This window comes from Dermochelys coriacea, chromosome 2, assembly GCF_009764565.3.
Source record: "Dermochelys coriacea isolate rDerCor1 chromosome 2, rDerCor1.pri.v4, whole genome shotgun sequence".
NCBI lineage: Eukaryota > Metazoa > Chordata > Testudines > Dermochelyidae > Dermochelys > Dermochelys coriacea.
Window position 1 is genome coordinate 161,174,989 of NC_050069.1, and position 23,139 is coordinate 161,198,127.

General features: G+C 41.7%; 1 protein-coding gene across 7 annotated transcripts in view; it reads left to right on the plus strand.

Moving 5' to 3' along the window:
- TMEM245 (transmembrane protein 245) overlaps positions 1–23,139 on the plus strand; it is a 128,107-nt gene that overhangs the window by 61,430 nt on the left and 43,538 nt on the right. For 5 of the 7 annotated variants that reach the window (XR_006279154.1, XM_038389287.2, XM_038389286.2 and 2 more), the window contains 3 exons: positions 597–695; positions 9,600–9,731; positions 18,059–18,181. Coding sequence is in view for 6 of the 7 variants with exons in the window: in XM_038389287.2 (XP_038245215.1) it covers positions 597–695; positions 9,600–9,731; positions 18,059–18,181 (354 nt within the window). In the remaining variant the exon portion in view is untranslated. The remainder of the gene's footprint in view (positions 1–596; positions 696–9,599; positions 9,732–18,058; positions 18,182–23,139) is intronic. The other 2 variants (XM_038389289.2, XM_043508599.1) reach the window with 1 other exon arrangement.

The window sequence follows — 23,139 nt, forward strand, 5'->3', positions numbered from 1 at the left end:
GCTTGAAAATAGAAGTATCTATCCATCTCCTTTGTGACCTATCCATGGGAAGACCCTGTAGAAAATATAATTTGTTTCAGAAACTGCCCTTAGTTAAGCATTTTTCAGATGGTAGAATGCATTGTCCTGAAAATGACCATTTTTGGCCAAGCCATGATCTTCTGAAGTTCCAGCCTTTAAAGTTCAGAGTACATTGTAGATTGGGAGTTCATTGTTCTTTGGGAGGATGGCAGGATCTTACATTATCCTCACATAAGCATTCTGACATCTAGCACACTTCTCAAGTATCTTTGGGTGTATTTACTGTATACAAGGATCTGACAGATCTTCATGCTCAGTGTTTCATTGGGGAGGAGTCTTATCTGTTTCCATTTAATGTGGCAAAATTGCTTGTTTCAGGTAAGACGTTTTGTGCTGTCAGCCCCAGTTTCTGAAATGTATATTGTATACCTGTAGACACAGTTGACTTTTGATATTTTTGGAGCTGAGCAAAGTCTTCAGTGAAAATCTAATGTAGATGTTCTGGCTTTTAGTTCAGCCATAGCTGCTAGCTTCAAGCTGCTTTACATAATAAACAGAATTTCTGAATATTATAGCTCCATAAGATATTAGGAGAGAAAGTGAACAACACTGCTGTGATTGAAAAGCAAGTGCTGGAACTCTGGGACAGACTTTATCATTCTTGGTTTGTGAAGGTGAGTAACTGATACCTATTATGTATGACTTTTTTTATTTTATTTTTTTTACTGATTCCAGATAAATGTTAAAAACCTACTTTCAACGAAAGAGAGATTTTTAAAAGCTTGTAATGTTTAGTGAAAGAAATGAATGAAGCATTAGTTGAGACTTCAAATGCACAAGTCAGGTCACTAGAATTAGGTTTCCACTTCATCCAGAATTCTGCCCTTTTGCATATACATAGTTACATGCATGGTTATATGTGCTATTTAATTTATGCTTAGTATATGTGTGTGTTTTAGTATGTCAGACCTTTGCACTGAATATTTATTCCGTGGAAGTAAGATGAAAGCTATTTGTATATATATTTATGCAACTTCAAAATTAAATATTCATTTAAATTTGTTACAGCGCAATTTTATCTGTGTATTTTCACTGTATTTCTTAAACAATTCAGATTCAAAGTTGTGTTAGCATTCATATTATGGGAGACTCTGGAGAGAGAACAAAATTAAGAGCAATTTTACTAAGTGTAATTTTTAAATGTATGTATGTATTTAAACATATAAAATAATCCTAACATTGTCTAATGGATTTTTCTTTACTTATTTTGTTTTAGTAAAAACAGTACTGATTGCACATGAAATTAAGTCCACTTTGTTCTGTGAGACTCCAGCGTGAAGAACCTTTCATTTATAACAAAACACTTTTAAAATGTTTGTAATTTACCAAGAAGATCTCTGTATTTCTGGTAACAATATCACCCCAGTGTAACTGTCAAAATGGAAAAGAAAATCAAGGCTACTTTTCTTGACAGGGTGATTGTAGTGAGAGGTAATATGGCTGTGTAAGTAAAGTACCAGCAAGTAAGATACTCTAAACATGAGAGAGGGAGACTTCAGTAAAATGAGAAGTATTGTCAAAAATGTCCTAAAATCAAAAGTAAAGGAAATCCTTAGAGGTGGAAACTGGTATGGTTGCTTGTGACTGTGATTGCTGGAGGGGCTATACTGAGAATGCTCAATCAGGGAAATTTTGCAAAGAATAGGGCAGACAATCCCCCAAAACTGGTGGTTTATTCTATAATTAGATACTCCTGGGGGAATTCTGCATCACTGCACATGCGCAGAATTCATGTCCCTCGCAGATTTCTTTGCTCCCCTGCCAAAAAAAATGACTTTCTGACGGCGAAGCAAAGGGAAGCTGCAAGAGCAGTCATGCACCACTCCCTAGCAGTGCAAGTACATCGTGCCAGGCACCCAGAGCAGCCGGCGGAGAGGTAAATCATCCTAGGACTGGGGACACCCCAGCCAGTGCCTCCTACCCTGAGCTGGGATCAGCTGCTAGTCCTGGCTGGGCTGGAGACAGGAGAGGATGGGACTTCCTCTTCCCCACAAGGAGTGGCTGGGGCTGTGTCAGACCCACCCCCAGAAACCTCCTCCAACTGCAGGAAGCTCAGCATGCTTCCTGCCCCCATTGCTCCTAAGCTGTACAGGGAGCTGCTCCCCCATCCACCCAACCTCTGTGCATCTGGACCTACATGCCAAGCCTCATCTGGTACATCCAACCCCACCCCTAGCTCTCCATACCTGAACCTCAATCCCTGTATCTGAAGCCCCCCTGCACTCTGACCCCATGCCTCTGGACCCCCCACTCCTGCACCCAGACCACCCCCCACTGAACTCCTTGCACTCAAACCTCTAGTCTGATGCCCCACCTCTTGCACCACCCTAAGCCTCCACATCCAGACCCCGATGCTACTGACCCCCCCCACCTTACTGCACTCAGATCCCCACCCCCTCAGTGCCCAGACTCCCCCACTGAGCCCCAACCACCTTCTCCTGGAGCCCCTGCAGAGTCCCATTGCCCTTGCTCTTGGACCCCCCAAGTCTCTGTTCATCCAGATCCCCCCACTGATCTACTTGCGCCCAGATTGTCCCATGCAGAATCCTCTCACCCCACACTCTGATCCCCCCACCCCCCACACACTGAGACCTCCACTCTTGTATCCTGCCTGGTTGAGCCTACCTACTCCACACCTGGTACACCTGGCGCAGAGGGGCAGAGCCCCAAGGTGTTTCTGGGGCAGGCCCAGACCCTGTGCTGTGTCAGGGTCGGGTGCCGCCTGACCGCTGAATCTGTGTCCTGGGGGTGGGGAGTGCAGGGTGATCTCCCACCTTCCTGCAGCCAGTGGCCTGTGCTCCCCACTGCCATGCTGGGGCCTCTACGTTTATTTATTGACAAATAAAACTCGCAGGATTTTTAATTTTTTGGCACAGAATGCCCTCAGGAGTAAATTAGATTTCACCAAGCTAGTAACCAAACAGCTTCCTTAATACTTTCTTAGTTACCAAGAAGTCAAAATACAGTTTCCTTTAAGCAATCCAGCCTTTGGCTCCCATCCAGACAGCCAAGCCTAAGAACCTTAATCATGACACATGAAGTTCTACCAATCCCAAGAGATCAGACACATTACTCACCAGGTCAGTGAATATTTCAGATCTCACCCAAATACACACTTACAGCCAGTTCTTATTAAATCTAAGATTTACTATTAACAAAAGAAAGAGATGTTATGATTAAAGATAATTATACATACAGATATGAATAAAGTTCCGAGGGCAGTTTCATGGCAGAGTTGAGGCTGCTGATTTGTAAAATAGTTCTGGGATTAATTTAAAAGGGTATAGTCCAGGGGTGGGCGAACTTTTTGGCCTGAGGGTCGCATCTGGATTAGGAAATTGTATGGTAGGCTGCGAATGCTCATGATATTGGGGAGTTGGAGTGCAGAGTTCCGGCTGGGGGTGAGGGCTCTAGAGTAGGGCCAGAAATGAGGAGTTCAGGGTGTGGGAGGGGGCTCTGGGCTGGGGAAGGGTGGTTGGGGTGTTCGAGGGGGTATGGGCTCTGGGCTGGGGTACAGGTTCCAGGGTGGGGCCAGAAATGAGGAGTTCAGGTTGAGGTGGGGGGAGTCCAGGCTGGGGCAGTTGTTGGAGTCCAGGGGAGGGGGCTGTGGCTGAGGGGTTGAGATGCAGGGGAGGGGACTCCGGATTGGGGCAGGGGTTTGGGATGTGTGTGGGGTAAGGGCTCTGGCTGGGGATGCAGGCTTTGGGGTGGGGCTGGGTATGAGGGGTTTGGGGTGCACGAGGGTGCTCTGGGCTGGGACCGAGGGGTTCAGAGGGTGGGAGGGGGATCAGGGCTGGGGCAGGGGATTGGGGCTCGGGAGGTCAAGGATGCAGGCTCTAGACAGCATTTACCTCAAGCAGCTCCTGGAACCAGGGGCATGTCCCCCCCTCTGGCTCCTATGTGGAAGCGTGGCACCGGCCAGACAGCTCTGCACGCTGCCCCATCCACAGGTGCCACCTCTGCAGCTCCCATTGGCCGTGGTTCTGGCCATTGGGAGCCGCAGAGCCATCACTTGGGGCAGGGGCAATGTACGGAGTCCCCTGGCTCACCTTGCATGGAGGAGGCGGGGACATGCTGTTGCTTCCAGGAGTTGAGCCACTGCATGTACGGAGTGGGGCAAGCCCCCAAACCTGCTCCCTGGCGGGAGCTCGAGAATCACATTAAAAGGTCTGAGAGGCCAGACGTGGCTCGCGAGCCATGTTATAGTCCAATTTGCCGTCTGTGCAGAGTTTGTTCAAATTCTTTTTTGAGAAATTGCAGGATTAATCCAGAGTAGACCTGGAGACCTCAGTCTTACAGGCTTAGACTTTCCCTCTCAAAGTTTAAGCAGATCTGAGATAGCAAGGATCAGGCTTGAAACTTTATTTAAATTATAGCGTCAGTTCAGTGGATAAGCCTCTTGGTAGCAAAGATCACCGCAGACATTTCTTCGATGAAGAATAGGTAACACACCCAACTGAGTTGCATTAATGATGTCTCAGCCACTCCTGAGCCAACAATAGAGAGGCTTCAGCCAGTTCCCCCCAGCTCCAGCCCTACACTCCAGAACTGTATCGTCTTGCACTGCTCAAGCTCCCTTGGGTAGTGCAAGTTATCAAGTAGTTTGCCACTTCCTCAGAGTGGACACAAACTAGCCTTTGTAAACTGAGATGAGATTTCCCAAACACTTCCACCAAAACACACTGTTTTAGGTAAAATAGAAAACAGATTCATTAACTATAGAAAGAAGTTTTTAAGTGGTAGGCATCAAGGTCACAGATAGTTACCTTATGAAAATAAAAAGTAAACATGCATTCTAAATCATAAACTTTTAGTTTAAGCAAGAGTTGAATCAAACAGCATTTCTCACACTGACAGATTGTACTGGCAGGTTACAGTTCCTCAGTACACAGGCTGGCACTTCATTCCAGCCTGAGACCAAACTTCCCCAGTTCAAAGTCTTTGTCTTTCACACGTGCTTCCAAGTGTTGAGATGAGGAGGAAGAGAGGCTAAGTGATGATGCCAATGTCTTTTTTTTTTTTTAAATGCCTTCTTCCAGCTGCTAAAAAGATCCTTGCTGTGCCATGGTGGGGGAGGGGGGGGTCAGGCAGTCCACATTGGTCAAGCAGTCTCCATTGTGTACATTGTCTCCTCTGCCTCTGTGATAATGGATTGTGTGTCTGATGAGCCATTAATGACTGGCTATTGGTGGCTACTCCTTTGTTGTAACTGAAAAGCTGGTTGTGGGTGTTCCTCACAACATATTTCAGTAACATACATACACCTCATAATTTTACATACAATCCAACAGGATATTGATCAACAAATCAAGGCATACTTTGTACAAAACATCAATTATGTGACAGTGGTGAATATGGGGGTTCCAGGGTGCTACTTTGAAGTGCAGTGTCACAAACGCACATAATTAGTATCTATTTTTAATTCTCTAGCAATACAGGCCTACATGTCCAGAATTCTAGTACTTAACATGGTTTTGATAATTATCTACAAGGCTTGGCCCTCTTTACCATTTCAGTACTTTTCTAATATGTCCTTATGGGATTCTTTCAGGGCAGCCAGCTTGCTGGTTGCTTAACCATCACTGGCTTGGCATCATAATGCCACTTTAAAAAAAAAAACAAAAAACTCAGTAAGTGAGTTTCAGAAGATGTGCATACTGCTTACTTAGAAAGGGAACCAGGAAGGCAAGAAATAAACCAATATGGATGAATAGCAATTTCAAGAGACCATTTGAGACAAACAGTAATCCAGTGAAGCCAAAAAACAGGAGCATAAATTACAGCAAGTAATATGTGAGAGGGCAATAAGGGCCAAAGTGGATTTTGAAAAACCAAGAGCTAAAGGTGTAAAAATTAAACAAGATATTCTTTAAGCAGATCAGAAATAGAAAGCCAGTGGGAGACTCTAGGGATGATCCAGGTAGTTAAAGAGCAATAAGGCTTGCATTTATGCCTGGCAGATTGGTTGGAACTAATTACAAACAGAGTACTAACACCTGGGATCACAATATTACTCACAGGCTACACATTTTGTAATGTATGTTGACTTAGCTTATTGCATGCAGCAGGGCTCCTTGTATTCTTCCGTTGTACCCCATAAGCTTTCTGTGTGCCAGCCTCCTCTGCTTCAGGCACTCCTTTCCAGTGCTTCCAATCTCCTTCTGTCAGGTTTCTGTGGCCCTCTGTTCTTCCCTTTTCCCTTACCAGGGTCCCTCATTCTCCCCAAGGGCTCTGTGTGCACCCTATTCTTATCCTGAATATCCCCCTACTGGTTGTTCTTTGTTCACCTCCATTCTCCCTCTGTGGCAGGGGTACTGTGTGCTCCCCTATTCCTATTCTCAATCTCTCTTCCCTCCCCCCATTAATAGTACTTTGTATATTCCCATGGCGGGAGCCCTGTGTGTATCCCATTCCTCCAGTCTCCCCCATACCAGGAGTTCTCTGTGTCCTTTTGCTCCCTCATCCTATACCATAGTCTGTGTGCATGTCTCCATAACCCCCTCTTCACCTCCATTCCACAACACCCCTTCTCCCCCCTCCCCATTATTTATTTCTCTTCTGTCCGGAAGATAAGTCATTCAGGATGTCAACATGTTAATTGCTACTGAGAGAATGGTCAGGGATATTGTTATGCTGGAAGGGGTTAAAGGGTGTCATCAACAGATGACAGTGGCTTCATGGAATCTGACTAAGCATGTCCATTTAGAGGATTTAGAAAGCTTGACCTTTAAACAGGTAGTGTAATGCAACCTTTACTATAATGTTGCCACTGCATCGCTACACTTAATGATCTGGAATGGTGGGTAAACAGAGAGATAGCAAAATTTGATTAGTCAAGACCAGAGAGGACTCTCAGGAGTTTGAGACCTAACCAAATTAGGTGAATGGGCAACAAGATGGCAAAGTGTTTTTTGATGAAACTAAAATAATGCACATTATTTAAAAAAGTAAACTACTCACACGTCTTCCAGGGCTCTAAATTAACTCTATCAACTCAAGAAAGAGACCTGTGTGTAATTGTGAACATTTCAAGGAAGACCTCTGCTTTGTGTACATCTACGATCAAAAAGCAAATAAGATATTAGGAGGTTGAAGCTACTGGATTGAAAACCTAACAGAAAATATTATACTATTATATGAATCAGTGCTGACGCTTCACTTGGAATACTTGTGGTCACTACATCTCAAAAAAGGTTGAAGGGGTTCAGAGAAGGTCAACATAAAAGATTGAAAAGCTTGTATGAAAACAGATTGAGAAGATTGGGATTGTTAGCCTTAAAATGGAGATAAATAAGAAGTGGTGTAGAGAAGGTAGGGGGCAGAGGCTCGCTGTCTGTCTCAACACTACAAGAAAACATTCAGTGAAAGGTGGTAAATTCAAAATAAGTGAAAAGAAATACTGCTTCATGCATGTAATTAGACTGAACTCATTGTCACAGAATGTCGTTGAGGCCAAGAACCTGGCAAGATTCCCAAAGGGACTGAATATTTAGATGCAGGTTTTAATGTGGCCTCTAATTGTTAGATTAAGATGAAACTAATATAGCAGGCTGATTGTCCTACATCTGCCTTATTCAGGGTGCTTGCATCTTCCTCTGAAACATTTGGTGCTGGTCACTGTTGGAGACAGCATACTAGATTAGGTAGACCTCAGGTGTGATCCGGTAGAGCAATTCCTAGGTTCCTAACATTACGCAGTTCCATAACTGGGTTAAAATTTCTGTAAGGAGTTCATTTGCTACTGCATACAGAACATGTTTCCTTTGGTCTTAATACCATAAGTATTATGGTTATGTATATCAAACTATATACTCTGGAATTGCTAAATCTGTGCACATAAGTATACAAATTGCATAAATAGCAGCATTTTCAAATATTTATATTGGATTTGGGTGTACAAAATGCATTATACTCTATTTGCAATGTTTACCGTTAATTTTTGTGAAGTGATGGTAATTGAGGATCCAGTTCAGTACCACCAAAAGTCTATGGGAAGCACTCAACTGATTTCAGCAATCATTGGATCAGTCCCAATGTGCCCTAGAACAGTGGTTTTCAAACTGTCAGTCGCAACCCAGTTCTGGATTGTGCAATGTAAGGCACTGGGTCTGGTCAGCACCGCCAACTGGGGCGTTAAAAGTCCCATTGGTGGTGCTGCCCGGCTAAGGCAGGCTAGTCCCTACCTGTTCCGACACTGCGCTGCACCACAGAAGTGGCCAGCAGCAAGTCCGGCTCCTAGGTGGGGGGGCCACGGGGCTCCACGTGCTACCCGAGCACTGGCTCTGCACTCCCATTGGCTGGGAACTGGCCAGTGGGAGCTGGGGCGGGCGGTGCTTGCGGGCAAGAGCCGCTTGTGTGCCTCCGCCTAGGAGCTGGACCTGCTGCCGGCCAATTCTGGTTTGCAGCACGGCCGCGGTGCCAGGACAGGTGGGAAGCCTGCCTCTGCACCCCGGCTGTGCCACTGACTGGAGCCGCCGGAGGTAAACTAGAACCCCAATCCCCTGCCCCAGCCCTGAGCGCGCGCGCGCTCGCGCGCTCTCTCTCTCTCTCTCTCTCTCTCTCTCTCTCTCAAACGCAGAGCCCCCCTCCTACATCCCAAACCCCTCATCCCTGACCCCCTCCCACACCCTGAACCCCTCATTCTTGGCCCTACCCCACAGCCGTCATCCCTGCACTCCAACCCTGAGCCCCTTCCGCACCCCAAGCTCCATTGGGTCGCGGACGTCAACCATTTTCTTCAACTGGGTCCTCAGAAAAAAAGTTTGAAAACCACTGCCCTAGAATGTATTGCATGCCCAAACTAAGGCTGGAGGAATGGTCAATTATTTAAGCTTGCACTTGCATTTTCCAGCGTTATATTGGGGAAAAAAAGTATGCAGCTTGCCTTAAATTTTGTAGGTATTCATGTGCAACATAGCAAGCAAGAAAATTGCTAAAATGAATCATACCTAGGCTTTAGCAGATAACTTCTGGTTGAGATAAGTGGGTGTAGTTCACACTCCTCAAATTATTTGAGGTTGTCCTCTGGAAGATAATACTGTTTTCAGTCAGTTACTTCACATTTTGAACATTTTCTTCTCAATCATATGGGCTGGAGACTTGATATCTTTTTTTAGATGAAAGCTTAAATTCTGGAGCACAAGAATTGCACTCCAGGGGAAAGGACGGTCTTGCCAAGCTGCTGAGAATCCATCCAATTAAACCCATTTTCCACATAGGAGGAACATTGTTCCTCGTAAACTTATTTTAAATATTAACACATTTAAGGAATTTTAAATTATTAGAAAGCATTCTGAGTTAGATTTTCAAGGTACATGTTTAACAGCTAATAAGGGGGAACAAATATATAAAAACTTAAATATTTGTGCAAGTGCAGTTGAAAGCGTCTTGTGCAAATGAAAATAGATCTAAGCTACATAGTGGACATGCATTCTCTAAATCAAGTCCTAGTAGCTTACTTTTCTTTGTAACTTGCTAAGATTTAATTTCAGTCTTAAATCTGTTGCTTTATTTTTCAGAATGTAACACATCCTGGAAGACACAAAGGACACAAGCTGCATATAAATCGTCAGAACAGCTGGCTGGGTGACATTCTGGACTGGCAGGATATTGCTTCATTTGTTCATGAGAACATTGAGACATTTCTTTCAGTATGCATCTTTTTATCTTAAACTATGCATTAATATTCTCTTTGTAAAGTGATCTGAACGTCTAATGTGATTTCACCTTTCAAGATAACACAGTACTCAAGAATTCATGAAAAGTTAGAGGTAAAAGGAACTATTCAAATATTATCTGAGGATCTGTTGTCACACCAGTTGTGAATCTTCCATATCAGCAAAGTGGCAAACATAATAGATTATGATCAGTAAATACTCTTCTACTCTCAGTATCCATATTAATTCAATCTCTTCCACCTTCAACCTGTCCCCTCCCAATAGATATCATTGTTGCAAGATTACTGTATGGTCTGCTGGTTAGTTTGAAATGTTTTAGTTTCTGTAAACCTTAATCTTTTCACTCGTTCTTGGAGATAATTAATATGAATCTCTATTTGGCTAGACATGATTTTTTTTCTGGTCAAATGTTCATTTGTTTCATGTCCTTTCCAATAAATTCATACTGCTCCATTTCTATGGCACAGTTCCTTTCTTATCTCTTTTTGATCACCACAATTTTGTTTGAAGTAAATTTTACCACTTCCCTATCACTGAGGAGAAAGCAAGGAAGTTGAATTAAAATGGCCTATATCTTTGTTTCAAGCTCCAAGGAAATAAATCATGTGTGTAGTTACAAATCTAAATATTTTAGCTTAGTTGAAAAATTCTAATGTGGCAAAAACAGTGTTAAAAGATTTTTGATAAGACTAACAATTCAATGTTTGACCCAAAGCAACTATTTTTTTTGTTTAAAAATTCAGTCTATGTAGGTCATAGTTGAAGGAAATATCAATCAAGAGGTTGAGAGGCAGGTTCCTTAGTCTCGTTTTTCCAAATTATTATTCATTGTTTTGAAAGCAGCTTATTCTTTCTTTGTGAAAGTTCTGTGAAGAATGAAATTAATATTTTACACTTTGTGGTTCCCTGAATTAATGCACTGGTCCTCTCGCCTCCTTGAAGGGAAAAAAAAAATATAGCATCGAAACCAGTCCATACTGAAACAACTGACTTGCACTCCAAATGGTCTATTCGGTCAGGAATGGTTAACGTACAGAATCGCTACTCCAGTGCAGGCACTTTTTAAGTTCTTGACTTGTTCACTATAAAACAAACAAACAAAAAAGTTTTTACATTATTGTTGTTCTATCTCAGAAAATAAGTTCTCTACTAACCTTCAGCATTTCTTGTGGAGGTAATTTAAACTAACACTTCCCCTGAGGCACCTCTTGCCATGGACTAGTAGGTATGTATTTGTTCCTTATACCTTGTGCTTCTAAAGATGTTACAGTTTGACTCCTGAATATGGAGCAGGATGAAGTAACTCAAGGGAAAGTTACTTCAGTGAACCTTTTTTCACTTTACAGAAATGATTTGTTTAACTCTTTCTTTAAATTGACTTATGCATGCATGAGGCACATTTCTTTGAATTTGCCCTTCATAAATAAAAATGCATGGCACAATTTTTTTTTATTTGCTTTTTAAATCCGTGTTCAATTTCCTACCTAGCAGGACAAGTGGAGGAGGAAACACACTTGAAGGTGCTACTCATGTTACTTAATGCATTGCTGGAAAGTGCTTGGATACCATGGTGATGGGGGTGGTACAATAATCTCAATAGACTAGAATGACCATGAACTCAATGAAGAAGAAGATAAATATTTTCAAGGGCTGAAACCTAAAAATAAGGATTTTTTTTAGAAAACATCCATAGTTTCCAGCTACATCAATTTATTTTCTTTTCAGTTTTGGTTTTGCAGTAGGAAAAAGAAAACCTCTCAATTGACTTGCTTTCCTGTTTGTAGCCATGAACTCGCAATTTATCCTCAGTTATAGGAAACACCTGTCCCTTTTCTCCACATTCATGTCCTTTGTGATGTACTGTAGATGGTTGAGCATAGTGTAAATTCTAAATGTGTCCTTTCTGGGCAGCATTCCCTTGTGGGCTCCTATGTACACAACCCCTTGCATAAATACTATTCACTCTGATTTTGCAAATTAAAATAGATGAAAATGTGATTGTGTGCCATTAGAGCATTGATACTTGGACATCATAAACATTTTTGTTTCTTATGGCCAGTATTACTGAGGTAAGGATGTTGACTTAACCTAGTATGCAGCAGTACTTTTGAGATATTAAAGGTTTTGAGGCAGGTAATGAAAACATTATATTTAGCTGGTGATTAATTATTCAGTAGCAGAAGAGTTTTGCTAGGGAAGCTAGGAACTCATGAGCAGACTAAATGAATCGCCAAGGAGCAGCAGCTATCGCTTAAACTTTCTTCTTCTTTGAGATGATCTCTGCATTGTCAAACTTTTAGGCTGCAGCCCAGCTTTGAAAACTTATGGTAAGCCAGCACTAACCTGGGACTTGTAAGTGTGCAGTAGGGCACTACTGGCTAACAGTAACAGTAAATTCCTAAACAACAAACCTATAATTCTCAATATAATTAAAACCATTTTAAGAAAAGAAAAGGGGGGAAAAAAAGAGAACTGGCTTTCTATGGGTATGTCTACGCTGCAGTTAGACACCCACAACTGGCTTTGTGCCAGTTGACGCAGGCTCACAGAGCTGCGGCTGTGGGGCCGTTTTAATTATGGTGTGGATGGACCCTCAAACTTCACAGGATACTAGAGCCAGAGCCCGAGCCCCAGTGTCTGCACCAAAGTTAAACAGCCCTGAGCCCAAGCCCCATAAGTCCAAGTCAGCTGGCCTGGGCCAGCCAAAGGTTTTTAATTGCAGCGTAGACATACCCTAAAAGGTCCCAAAGGTCTTTCTGCCGATAAGACTGGGCACATCCTAAAGGTGTGAATATGCAGATGCTATGTTATCAAACTCTATTTAGTAGTAAGTAACCTTTCTTTCTCACCCATTGGAGTCCTAATGAGTATTCATCCTCTTTGGTAAGAGAAGGGACAATAGCCCTAAAAGCAGAAAAGACAGGTACAGGGTATGTAAATGATTTAGGAGCATTAGTTGTAGCTCATTCTGTTACTTGCTGAGAAGACTACCATACTAGTCCCCCAAATATACAATTCAGAGGAAGAGATGTACTATAATTGGAAGTTCAGTATGCTGCTTTATTTATAATGCACGTTGGTATAACATCAACTTGTTAGGTGAATGGTAGTATAATACTAAATGTAGCTCAAAAGGACTAGTATACTTCATGAATTTTCATATGCCTGGCTTAAAAATTTGACATTTATAGTCGTTGATTACATTTTAAATATAGAATGCTGTTAAATATTGAACAAAGGTTCTTTTTTTAAAGCAAGAACTTGCTACTTTAATCTGTATTACCAAAATGTTTAAGATAAGAGAAAATTTACAAAATGGCCAAAGTCTCATTTTTCAAAAGCGTCTTAAAAGCTTTAGAGCCTGAGTTTCCATCGTGTTTCAACCTTGAGCTGTACCCTGTATTCAGGAGTAGAAGTAGTAGTACAGACCCATTTTCCAGTGATTCATTTGTTGTAAGATAAGTAAAAATCGCTGTTTGTAGTCCTACCCCTTCACACCATTGATATGGACAGGGAGAAGGGAGAGGTACCGATTCCTGCCTCAGGTTCTGTACCCTATTTTTATAAGACAGTTTGTCAGACAAATGATCCCTGCTTATGAAATATATAGCCAGATGGTTAAGATTCAACCTCTGAAAAAGGGAAATCTCACTTCTTTTTCTGAATTATTCAGACACTCCTGGTCGTTTCTTTCTTTTATTTTTTTTTAAATTCATGCTGAGATCCTTGAGAGTAAAATGGCCTTTCCTAAACCTATGAATAAACACTTGAAGCTTTCCAGGTGATGTGAGAGACCTGGCTGATATCTCCTAAGATTTGATCCTCTTCCTGCTTTCACAAAGTCATCCATCATTACACTAGCAGTTAGTATCTTCTTAAAGATATCCTGATCAGGAAGACAGAGGGCACTTTCTATTAAAACTTTCAGTAAGCTTCACCTAATTAAGATTCTTTAGCTATGTTTTTTGCAATTCAAGGGCCTGAGTGGTATATATGTTCCAACTTGAGTTGGGCTCTACAGTCCAATTCTAATTGTCCAAAGGATACGTCAAGTTGTTAAATATCCTGAAAACTGTTGCTAAGGAATTGTCCAGTTTTACAGTTCATATGAACTGTTCTTCAGTAATAATCCAAAGGTCCTCTGGCTTTGTCCATGGTAGTGACTTTTCTATGAGTTAATGTTTCTCTCTCTTTAAGGGATGTCACCTTTCGAGGGGTAAGCTAGATACCAGCCCTTCAGCATAACTTTGAAGTTTGAGAGTGAGGAAAACAATCTCTCTCCCAGCATAATTGTCAAAGGGATATTTGTACTGATGGAAGATTGTGCTTTTCTCAAAATTTAAATAGAGAAATTGAGATATGAAAGTAATCCAGATCTCACTGTCAAAACTGTTTCAACCCTTGGGTCAGCAATCCAGACCTTGCAGAATAGGGAAGTCTTAATTCTACTGGTGTCAGCTGGCTTTCCTGAAGGAAGAAGTTTTATTTAGTCCTGCAGAATTGAACTATTATCAGCCAAGACAAATGGTCACTATAGTAGCACAGGTTTATTTGATAGACTTACTGTCCACAACTTCCCCCAGGCCAGTTTTACATTTTTCTTCTACGTTTTGCTTTCATTTACAGCATAATATATCTATATCAGTATTTTGCACCAAGTCCAACACCTAGTTTTCATAAATCTCGTTTTGCTATTATTTCTAAATTTAGAGTATGATGTAAAACAGCTTGGAGGAGAGGGTTGAATTTCTATTAAATAACTCTAACTCTCATTTTGGGAGTTTATTAATTGGGTATGAATATACACAGTGAGTTCTGACTTGGTGTACTAGTCCCTGCCTGGGGAAAAAATTATTCATGAATAGCAATTCTTTGTTAATGGCATGCATTGTTTAAGCTTCTATATAGATTTTTATGCCATGGACGACATTATAGTACAGGGGTCGGCAGCCTTTCAGAAGTGGTGTGCTGAGTCTTCATTTATTCATTTTAATGTAAGGTTTCACGTGCCAGTAATACATTTTAACGTTTTTAGAAGGTCTCTCTCTATAAGTCTATACTATGTAACTAAACTATTGTTATATGTAAAGTAAACGAGGATTTTAAAATGTTTAAGACGCTTCATTTAAAATCAAATTAAAATGCAGATCTTATCAATTTAGTGCAGTGGTTCTTAATCTGGGGTGCGAGATGTAAGATTTTTTTTTGGAAGGTAAATCATCGAAAACACAAATTAAGCATAGGCACATAAGTACAACTACTTTGTTTCATCAGACCTATGTATTTATTAACATTATACATTTTTTAACAATTACTGTAATATACAAACAAAGTTTTTAAGTTTTCAAGTTTTTAAGCTAATTGTAGTGTAATTTTTGATTAGGGGTGAGAGAACATATTTTGAGAACTCCAGACCATCAGTGGGCTGAGTGGGGCTGGGTGTAGTGTATTAAATTGCTCCCCATAGGAATGTCCTACTTACGGTGTACTACTTACGGCTGCCAGTCCTGATGCTCTTGAGTGTCATGGTAAGGGACAGGGAACAAGGGTGGTTGGATAGGCATGGGAGTCTGAGGGGCCTGTCAGGAGTCGGGGGTGTGGATAGGGGTCGGGGCAGTCAGGGGACAGGGAGCAGGGGGGCTTGGATGGAGGGATGGGCTCCCAGGAGGGGGCAGTCGGGAGACAAGGAGCAGGGAGCGGGGTTGTATGGGTGGAGGGTTTTGAGGGGGCCAGTCAGGAGGAAGGGGGTCCTGGGAGGGGGTGGTCAGGGGACAAGGAGTGGGGGGGTGGATGGGTCAGGGTTTATGAGGGGGGCAGTCAGGGGGCGGGAAGTTTGGGGAGGCACAGCCTTCACTACCCTGGTGTAGTGTATTACATTTCTCCCCGTAGGAATGTGCTAGTTACGGTGTACTACTTACGGCTGCCAGTCCTGGTGCTCCGCAAGTAGCCCATTCCTCTGGGGAGAAATTTAATACACTACACCAGCGGACAGAACGCCAGACCGGTGGCGGGCTGAGCAGCTCAGCCCGCCATCGGTCTGGGATTCTGTCTGCCGGCTCCGCTCAGCCCGCTACCGGCCTAGGGTTTCATTCACCCAGGCTGGCAGCAGGCTGAGCAGGGGCGGCGGCCGGGACCCCGGCTGGCAGTAGCGTGCCAGTAAAAATTGGCTCACGTGCCGCTGGTTGCCGACCCCTGCTATAGTATATGACGGCCTTCTGATAGTGCATAAAATGTGATTAATATCTACCACGTGTTTGTACTCTTCCTCTCCCCAGGGAGAGAAGTGTGCAATGGAGTAATTTGTTTTGGAATTTTTTTTATACAGTATATTTAGCAATGTGTTGCAATATGTTAGAGAAGGCAAGATCAAAGAAATGTGCTTTGCAATTAGAGCAGAAGGTGGTGAGGTTTGTGATGGTTCTTGTGGGAGTTAATGCCATGATCTTGGGCTGGCCTTAGAAAGTGTTCGATTCTTCTGCACAGACAAGTTTTATGCTTATTGTAGAAAGTTCCACTATGACAGAGGAGCGAAGCTGTCAACCATAGTCTTCATCTTGATACCCTGAGCCCAAGCCATTGAACACCTTGAATTTAATTTGATACTCTCTGGGAAGTCAGTGTAGGAAACAGAAGACGGGTTTGATGTATTCGCAATAGCCAGTGTTGGTGAGGTGACATTCTGTAACAGACTGTGTACCAGTTAGCTTGTTCCGAAGGCTTCATGCCCAGGTATATTAGAGTATTGTAGTCCAGTCAAGAGTTGACGAAGTTGTGAATAACTTCATGTACTGTGTATAAGTATTGAGAGTCAGACCAATTGCATAGCTAAACTTTTCATTTTATGACTAATCAGTAACTAGGTGAGTGAAAATTATTAATGCTGAAACTACATTTTCTAGTAACTGTTACTTATGTTTTAAAATCTATTTTTTCAACCCTATTAGTTCTTTTCCTCGCCTGACTTGTAATTTCATCATGCACTGCAAAGAGTTTGATGCAATTTTGGATCAAAATGTGACAGTCTTCAATAGCATTACAGCCACTACTCTGCACTTCTTGATCTTTTCATTTTACACCAGTGTCCTCCTTTGCTTACCTCCACTTCCTCTAATTTCCAGCATCTGACCTAATTGCAGGCAAGGCAAAAGAAGCCATTGTCTAACAGCCAAAGACAACCAAAAATTGTCTATTTAATACAAGATATTTAGTTTTCTGTTTTGCCAGACAAGCTGCTGGCATCCACTTAAAAAAAAAAAAAATAACCTGATCACACTGATGGACTAATGCCTCTGACGTAAAAATGAAAATCGACCTCCCACCTAAATTTCCTGGTTAACTGGGTGCTGTTCTTGAGTTAGCCTGCTACTTTGTTGAATGATTTCTGTCTTAACATTCTTTACTCTGACATTCTATTTACCTCTGAGAGTTGAAGTAATCCTTCAGTATAAACTCATTTGCACCTTTACAATGATAAACCTAGTCTGCTTTCTTTAGCCTCTGTGGCATATCCTGCATCTGTCACTGCTCATTCTTGCATTTGAAAGTTCTTACCTTGATTACTGCAATTACTTTTTTAGAGCCTCCCAAAAACTGTTTTTTCAAATGTGAGTATTAGTGCTTCCATACCCTGTGCATGCCCACTCATGAACATTCTCTATGCTTCACTGTATCCTTACCTACTTCAGTGTCGACTGAAAAATTGCTGTCCTTCTCTTCAAAATTCCTTCCTTTGTCATAGTTCTTCCTACTACTTCAGTTTATTTCCACTCAGTTTTGCCTTCTATACTTCCCTCCTCTTTTTTGGACTTCACTGCCACTGAGCAAGCTAATTGGAACAACCTGTTTTGTACTAAGTGTATCACTTTTTTTTGAACCAATCACTTCCATACCTTCTTTTGAGGAAAAGATGAGATTCTTTTCTTTCCACAAAGTTCACTGATAGTAATAAAACTAGCAGCAATAAACAGTAAATAGCACTGCCTTCCTAGTAAGAATTGATGTCTTCCTTCACACAGTCTTTTGTATCAGAATTATGCTATTTTATTAGAATTGTCAAAAAAAAATCCATTAAATATTTTTGGTGGAAAATAGCTTTTTGACAAAAGGGATGTTTTTATGAAAAAATTGTTTTAAATGAAAAATCTTAGATTTTTGTCAAAACCAAAAACTGTCTCATTTAAAACAGAATTATTCTTTGCAGATTTGTTGCAGGGAGAAATCATTTTCTGATCAGGTCTATGTTTTAGATAATTTTAATCAAAGTAGTGACTTCAGATATCTGACTTTCTTTTCCTTGACAGATTCTGGAGTCCTTGTGGATAGTGATGAGTCGTAATGTGAGCCTACTCTTCACCACAGTAACAACATTAGTGACAATCCTCTTCTATAGTGGGACAGCCCTTCTCAATTTTGTGCTCTCACTGGTAAGTAGCATGCACTGGACAGTTTATATTATTCATTTTACATCCCTCTAAGTTGACGTAAACAAGGAGCTTTCACCGAGGATTTTCGGGATATCAATTCATTTTTAGAACACAGAAGGAAGTATTTAAAGGAATACATTAAATATTAGTGAATTCTTGTTCACAGATCAGACTGGATTTTTTAAAGTGCTTTTGTTTTGAATATGTGCATGTGTGGATAGAAAATATGTGATACGGTGCGATATAGCATAAAGGTTTTACAGCATGATTTTTTGGGATAACCATTTGGCCCGTTCATAAGTAATGCAGGTCATCCTGTACTCCCAATGATATAAGCCTACATTTTCTGCTGCAGCTATAATATACTCAACCTGAGGAAGGATGGAGATAGTGGTGTACTTGCCTGATCCTGTGGTCAGTTCAGTCCTTGGCACTACTTAAAATAGCTTGGAAGCTCCTGACAATTACACTGAAGGTGTTCAAAGTTCCTACGTGCCATTCTAGAAACTGGATAATGCTAGCGTGTAGGGATGTCCTTGTCAAACTCTCTCATAGAAGTACTCCCTGCTAGGGGAGTCAGAAGGAAAAAGTGTAATTTTGCTTGGACAGGGTGTGTATCAGGGAGCTGATCCAGTTTTCCAGATGTTTTGTGCCAGCAGAGTGGTACAAAGCAGTTAAAATGATCCAAAATCTTTTTATTTAAAACCATTAAGTATCCTGCATATGCCACATATACTTAAAATATTTTAGAGTTTTCAGAGTTTCAAAAACTTTCACTGAAATTGTTGGTGTCCTGCTGCATATCTTCATTACCAAGAGTCCAACTACTGTACAGGGATTATAGCAAAACCAGTATTAAAACTAACGCCTCTCAAAAGTCCTTTAAATATGATCTAAAATAGCTTTTAAAATTAATACAAATGCCATGACTGTTACCTTGGGACCTTCTAGGCTTAGGAATAAAAATACTCTCTCTGTCTCTCTCTCTCTCTCCCCTCCCCCCCATTGGGAAGTTGGCAGTCTCCCCTTTCCTGTTTTATAAAGCTCCTATTTCTAGACTTATAGAATTCTGAAAGATTAGACCTTAATCCTATCACTGGTTTATATTTTAATATTGCCCATCTTGAACTTGGAACCAGAATAATTTGCCGGTAGGGGGAGTGGGAATTCTACCGTTTGGGGGGGTGAGGGAGGAAGGAACACTTATCTGACAATTTTTTAAGAAAAAGGGCATCTGTTAGGGAGTTAGAATAAGTCCCAGATTGGACTGGTGGGCAGAGTATAGGTATGGCAATCAAAAGTTAATGCTAGATATAATTTAACATTAACATCAAGACTTATGTAAAGTACTTCCTTAGAAAGGAAAAAATCAAATGCTCAGCTGCACAATGGGGAATAACTGTCTAGGTGGTAGTACTGCCTCATATGTAAGAAACAGGAGGTAGCTGTCCTGCTTTACTCAGCTCTGGTGAGGCCTACAGATAAAAGGTTTAGAAAATACGACCTATGAAGAGAAGTTAACAAAACTGGGTATGTTTGGCCTTCAGTCTTTCTCAAAGGGACTTGATAAGTCTTCAGAGAGGTTAAGGGCTATTAAAAGACTTCTGTGACCAATTGTTCTCCATGTCCACTAAAGATAGGACAAAAAGTAATGGGCTTAATCTCTGTAGCAAGGGAGATTTAGGTTATATAATAGGAAAAACTTTTTAACTTTAAGGGTAGTTATGTAATGGATTAGAATTCCAAGGGAGGTTGTGGAATCCCCATCACTGGAGGTTAAGAAATGGTTAGACAAATACCTGTCATGGATGGTCTAGATCAGTGGTCACCAACTGGTAGATCGCAATCGACTGGTCGATCGTGGAGCCTCTGGCAGTCGATCGCCATCTCAGTCTAGGGTTGCCAACTCTCCTGCAGCCATCCCTGCCTGCCCTGGCCCCGCGCCGCTACCAGACACAGCCGGCACGTTCCTGCAGCTCCTAGGGATAGGGGGTAGCGAATCTTTGCGCGCTGCCCTTGCCTGCAGGCATCATCCTGGCAGTTCCCACTGGCCAGGAATGGGGAACTGCAGCCAATGGGAGCTGGGGGAGGGGGTGTGTGCCTGCAGATGGGGCCAGTGCACAGAGCCCCCTGCCCTGCCCTACCCCACCCCACCTCCAGGAGCTGCTGTCGGACATGCCGGCCACTTCCGGGAATGGTGCAGAGCCAGGACAGGCAGGGAGCCCCCTGCCTTAGCTCTGCTGTGCCGCTGCCCAGGAGCCGCTTAAGGTAAGCAGCATCCGGCCGGAGCCTGAACCCGTCTGGCACTCCAACCTCCTGCCCCAGCTCTGAACCCCCTCCTGCACCCCAGCCCTGAGCCCCCCCACACCTAACCCTCCCCAGAGCCCACACCCCCCCTGCACCCGAACCCTTTGTCCCAGCTCCCTCCCAGAGCCTGCACCCTGAACCCCCTTCTGTACCAACTCCCTCACAGAGCCTGCACCGTGAACCTTCTCCTGCACCCCAACCGCCTGCCCCAGGTTCAGCCTGGAACCCCTCCCACACTCCAACCCCCTTGGCCCCAGCCCAGAGCCCACACCTCTTCCTGCACCCCAACCACTTGTCCCAGCCTGGTAAGGATTGGGGAAAGCAAGAGATGGAGTGGGCAGGGCCTCAGAGAAGGGGTGGGGCAATGGTGTTTGGGTTTGTGTGATTACTGTAGTTTCTACATTTTCTTTGAAGTAGATCCTGGGTTGTACTTAAATTCAAAAAGTGATCTTGTGCTTAAAAAGGTTGGAGACCACTGGTCTAGATATACTTGGTCCTGCCTCAGATTCCACGGGCTAGACTTGGTGACATCTGGAGATCCTTTCCAGCCATACTATTATATTACCTCCACGTATGTGGATAGTGTGGTGTGAAAAGGTTTTATTGATAGTTTAGAAAGGTCCATTTACTTATATAAGCATGTTTTATGTAGGTCATTTTTAAATGAGTATATCTAACATAACTTTTATATGCATAGATTGTAATCTTTCAGAATCCGTTTAACCTTGTTGAAAAACTTGGTTTGATGGTGTGTCTGCTTATTTTGCTTACAGTTCTTTCTAAAATCTGGTATTGTCAGTTTTTCCAAAGTATATCTCCGAACAAAGGCATTGTTCTAAGTAGGGTAAAATTATTATAGGGAATTGTAAGCAAAACTGCTGAATACACAATTACTGTTTTATGTTGCATTCATAAGGAAGTATTTTCAATAAATGAGTTTTATTTACCAAAATGATTTTTTCATTACAATATGCTTTTTAGACTTGTGTATTCTTTAACACTAGTGCACATACTAAAATAGTGGTTTGATACATACTTTAAAAAAAGCTCTTGTTTTTAGTGAAAGGTATCACTTTGTTTTTTGTGTGTGTACATGTGGGACTTAGTTTTTTAAAGATTCTTTTGATTCTAAATCTGATAGCCACAGCTGTGTGGAGTAGTTACTAATGTTAGAGGTGGTTTCTTTCTTTCCATTGCAGCTGTGTGTTGACAGCTGCTACTTTTAAATAACTTAATGGCTGGAACAGAGCCCGAGGCTTGTGATCATCTAGATCTCAGACACTGAGAGAGCTTGTGTCAAGGACTCTGGCCTGAGTGAGTTTTTTTTAATCTAAACAAACAGTGACCTTGGAAGCATGATTGAAATCCTGGTTGTGTTTTTGTTGCGTGTTGTTTCAAAATATGTTTTGAATAATTGGAAGAAAATGAAGGCCTACTGCCAGATTAACTTCAGCAGTTAATGGAGACAGTGAGAAGAGGAGACAAGATCTTTTCACGTTTGTTTGGATAACTAAAATTGTGTAACTTAAAACAAATGCTAATTTGGGGCAATTGTGTGGGTTCTCAATCACACAGGTAAAATATAAGAGTTGACTATGAGGATTTCTTAGCTGAATTGCTACCTTAAGTTCCAGACAAATGACTTTTACATCTATTTGTAGTTATGCTGTTCTGCATTTGTCCCTTACTTCCCTTGGGGGAGAAAAGCATAGAAAATAGATATTGTGTATATAATTATTTGTATTCCTTTCTGGGTCTAATATTTCATCCATGATGAAACACTGAAAGCAGTTTCTGTGGGCTAGTGAGATTATATTAGAAATATATTTAAAGATGAAGAGAGCCTGATGAATAGGTCTTCACAGTTCTTAAAGACCACGTCTTCACCCTATCCCTGCATTGCCCCTCTTCCCCCCCTCCCCTCCCCGGGGAGAGGGAGGTATTTCTGATAGTCCTCTACTATCATCTTTGCTTTCATTTGTGTAATCATTCACAAATATTCTTGGCCAAAAGGGGGAACATAACTTTTATGGTATAGTGGATCAAATTTTTAATTTTAAACTCAAACCTTAAGTTCTAATAGTTTTTACTGTGTACTTTACCATCTTCTTATAACCATAAACAATTTTAAAAAGAGGAAAAAGGGCATCCTTAGCATAAGCAGTAAATCTGTCCATTGAGCCTGGTATACAGGAATCCAAACAGTCTGTTCACTGGGACAATTATTAAAATGAACATGTTAGTTGTCATTCCGAGAACTCTGGAGAGCTGGTTTTGTTGGATTTAAATTATCTTTCCTAGCAACACATCAGCTGAACTGCCATCCAGAGGATGATTTTTCTTTCAAAATAACATGGAATTTTGCTGGAAATAATGGAACACTTTCCACTTGTCTCTTCATATGCTTGTTTTCTAATGTAATAAGTCTGAAGTGCAATATATTAAGGCATTAGTAAGTGATAACTCTTACAGCTTTCAAGTTTCATTCCCTATCATGTATATCAGACAGGGTATCAGTAATCCTGCATCAGTTCCTCTTCCTTGGGTTTGCATGAGGAGTCCTTACAACTTCTTTCCATGTATACTAGGTCATATTAATATCCAGTTTGTGAATATTAGGTGTGAGGTTTTTCTGTAACCCCTGAGGCTCA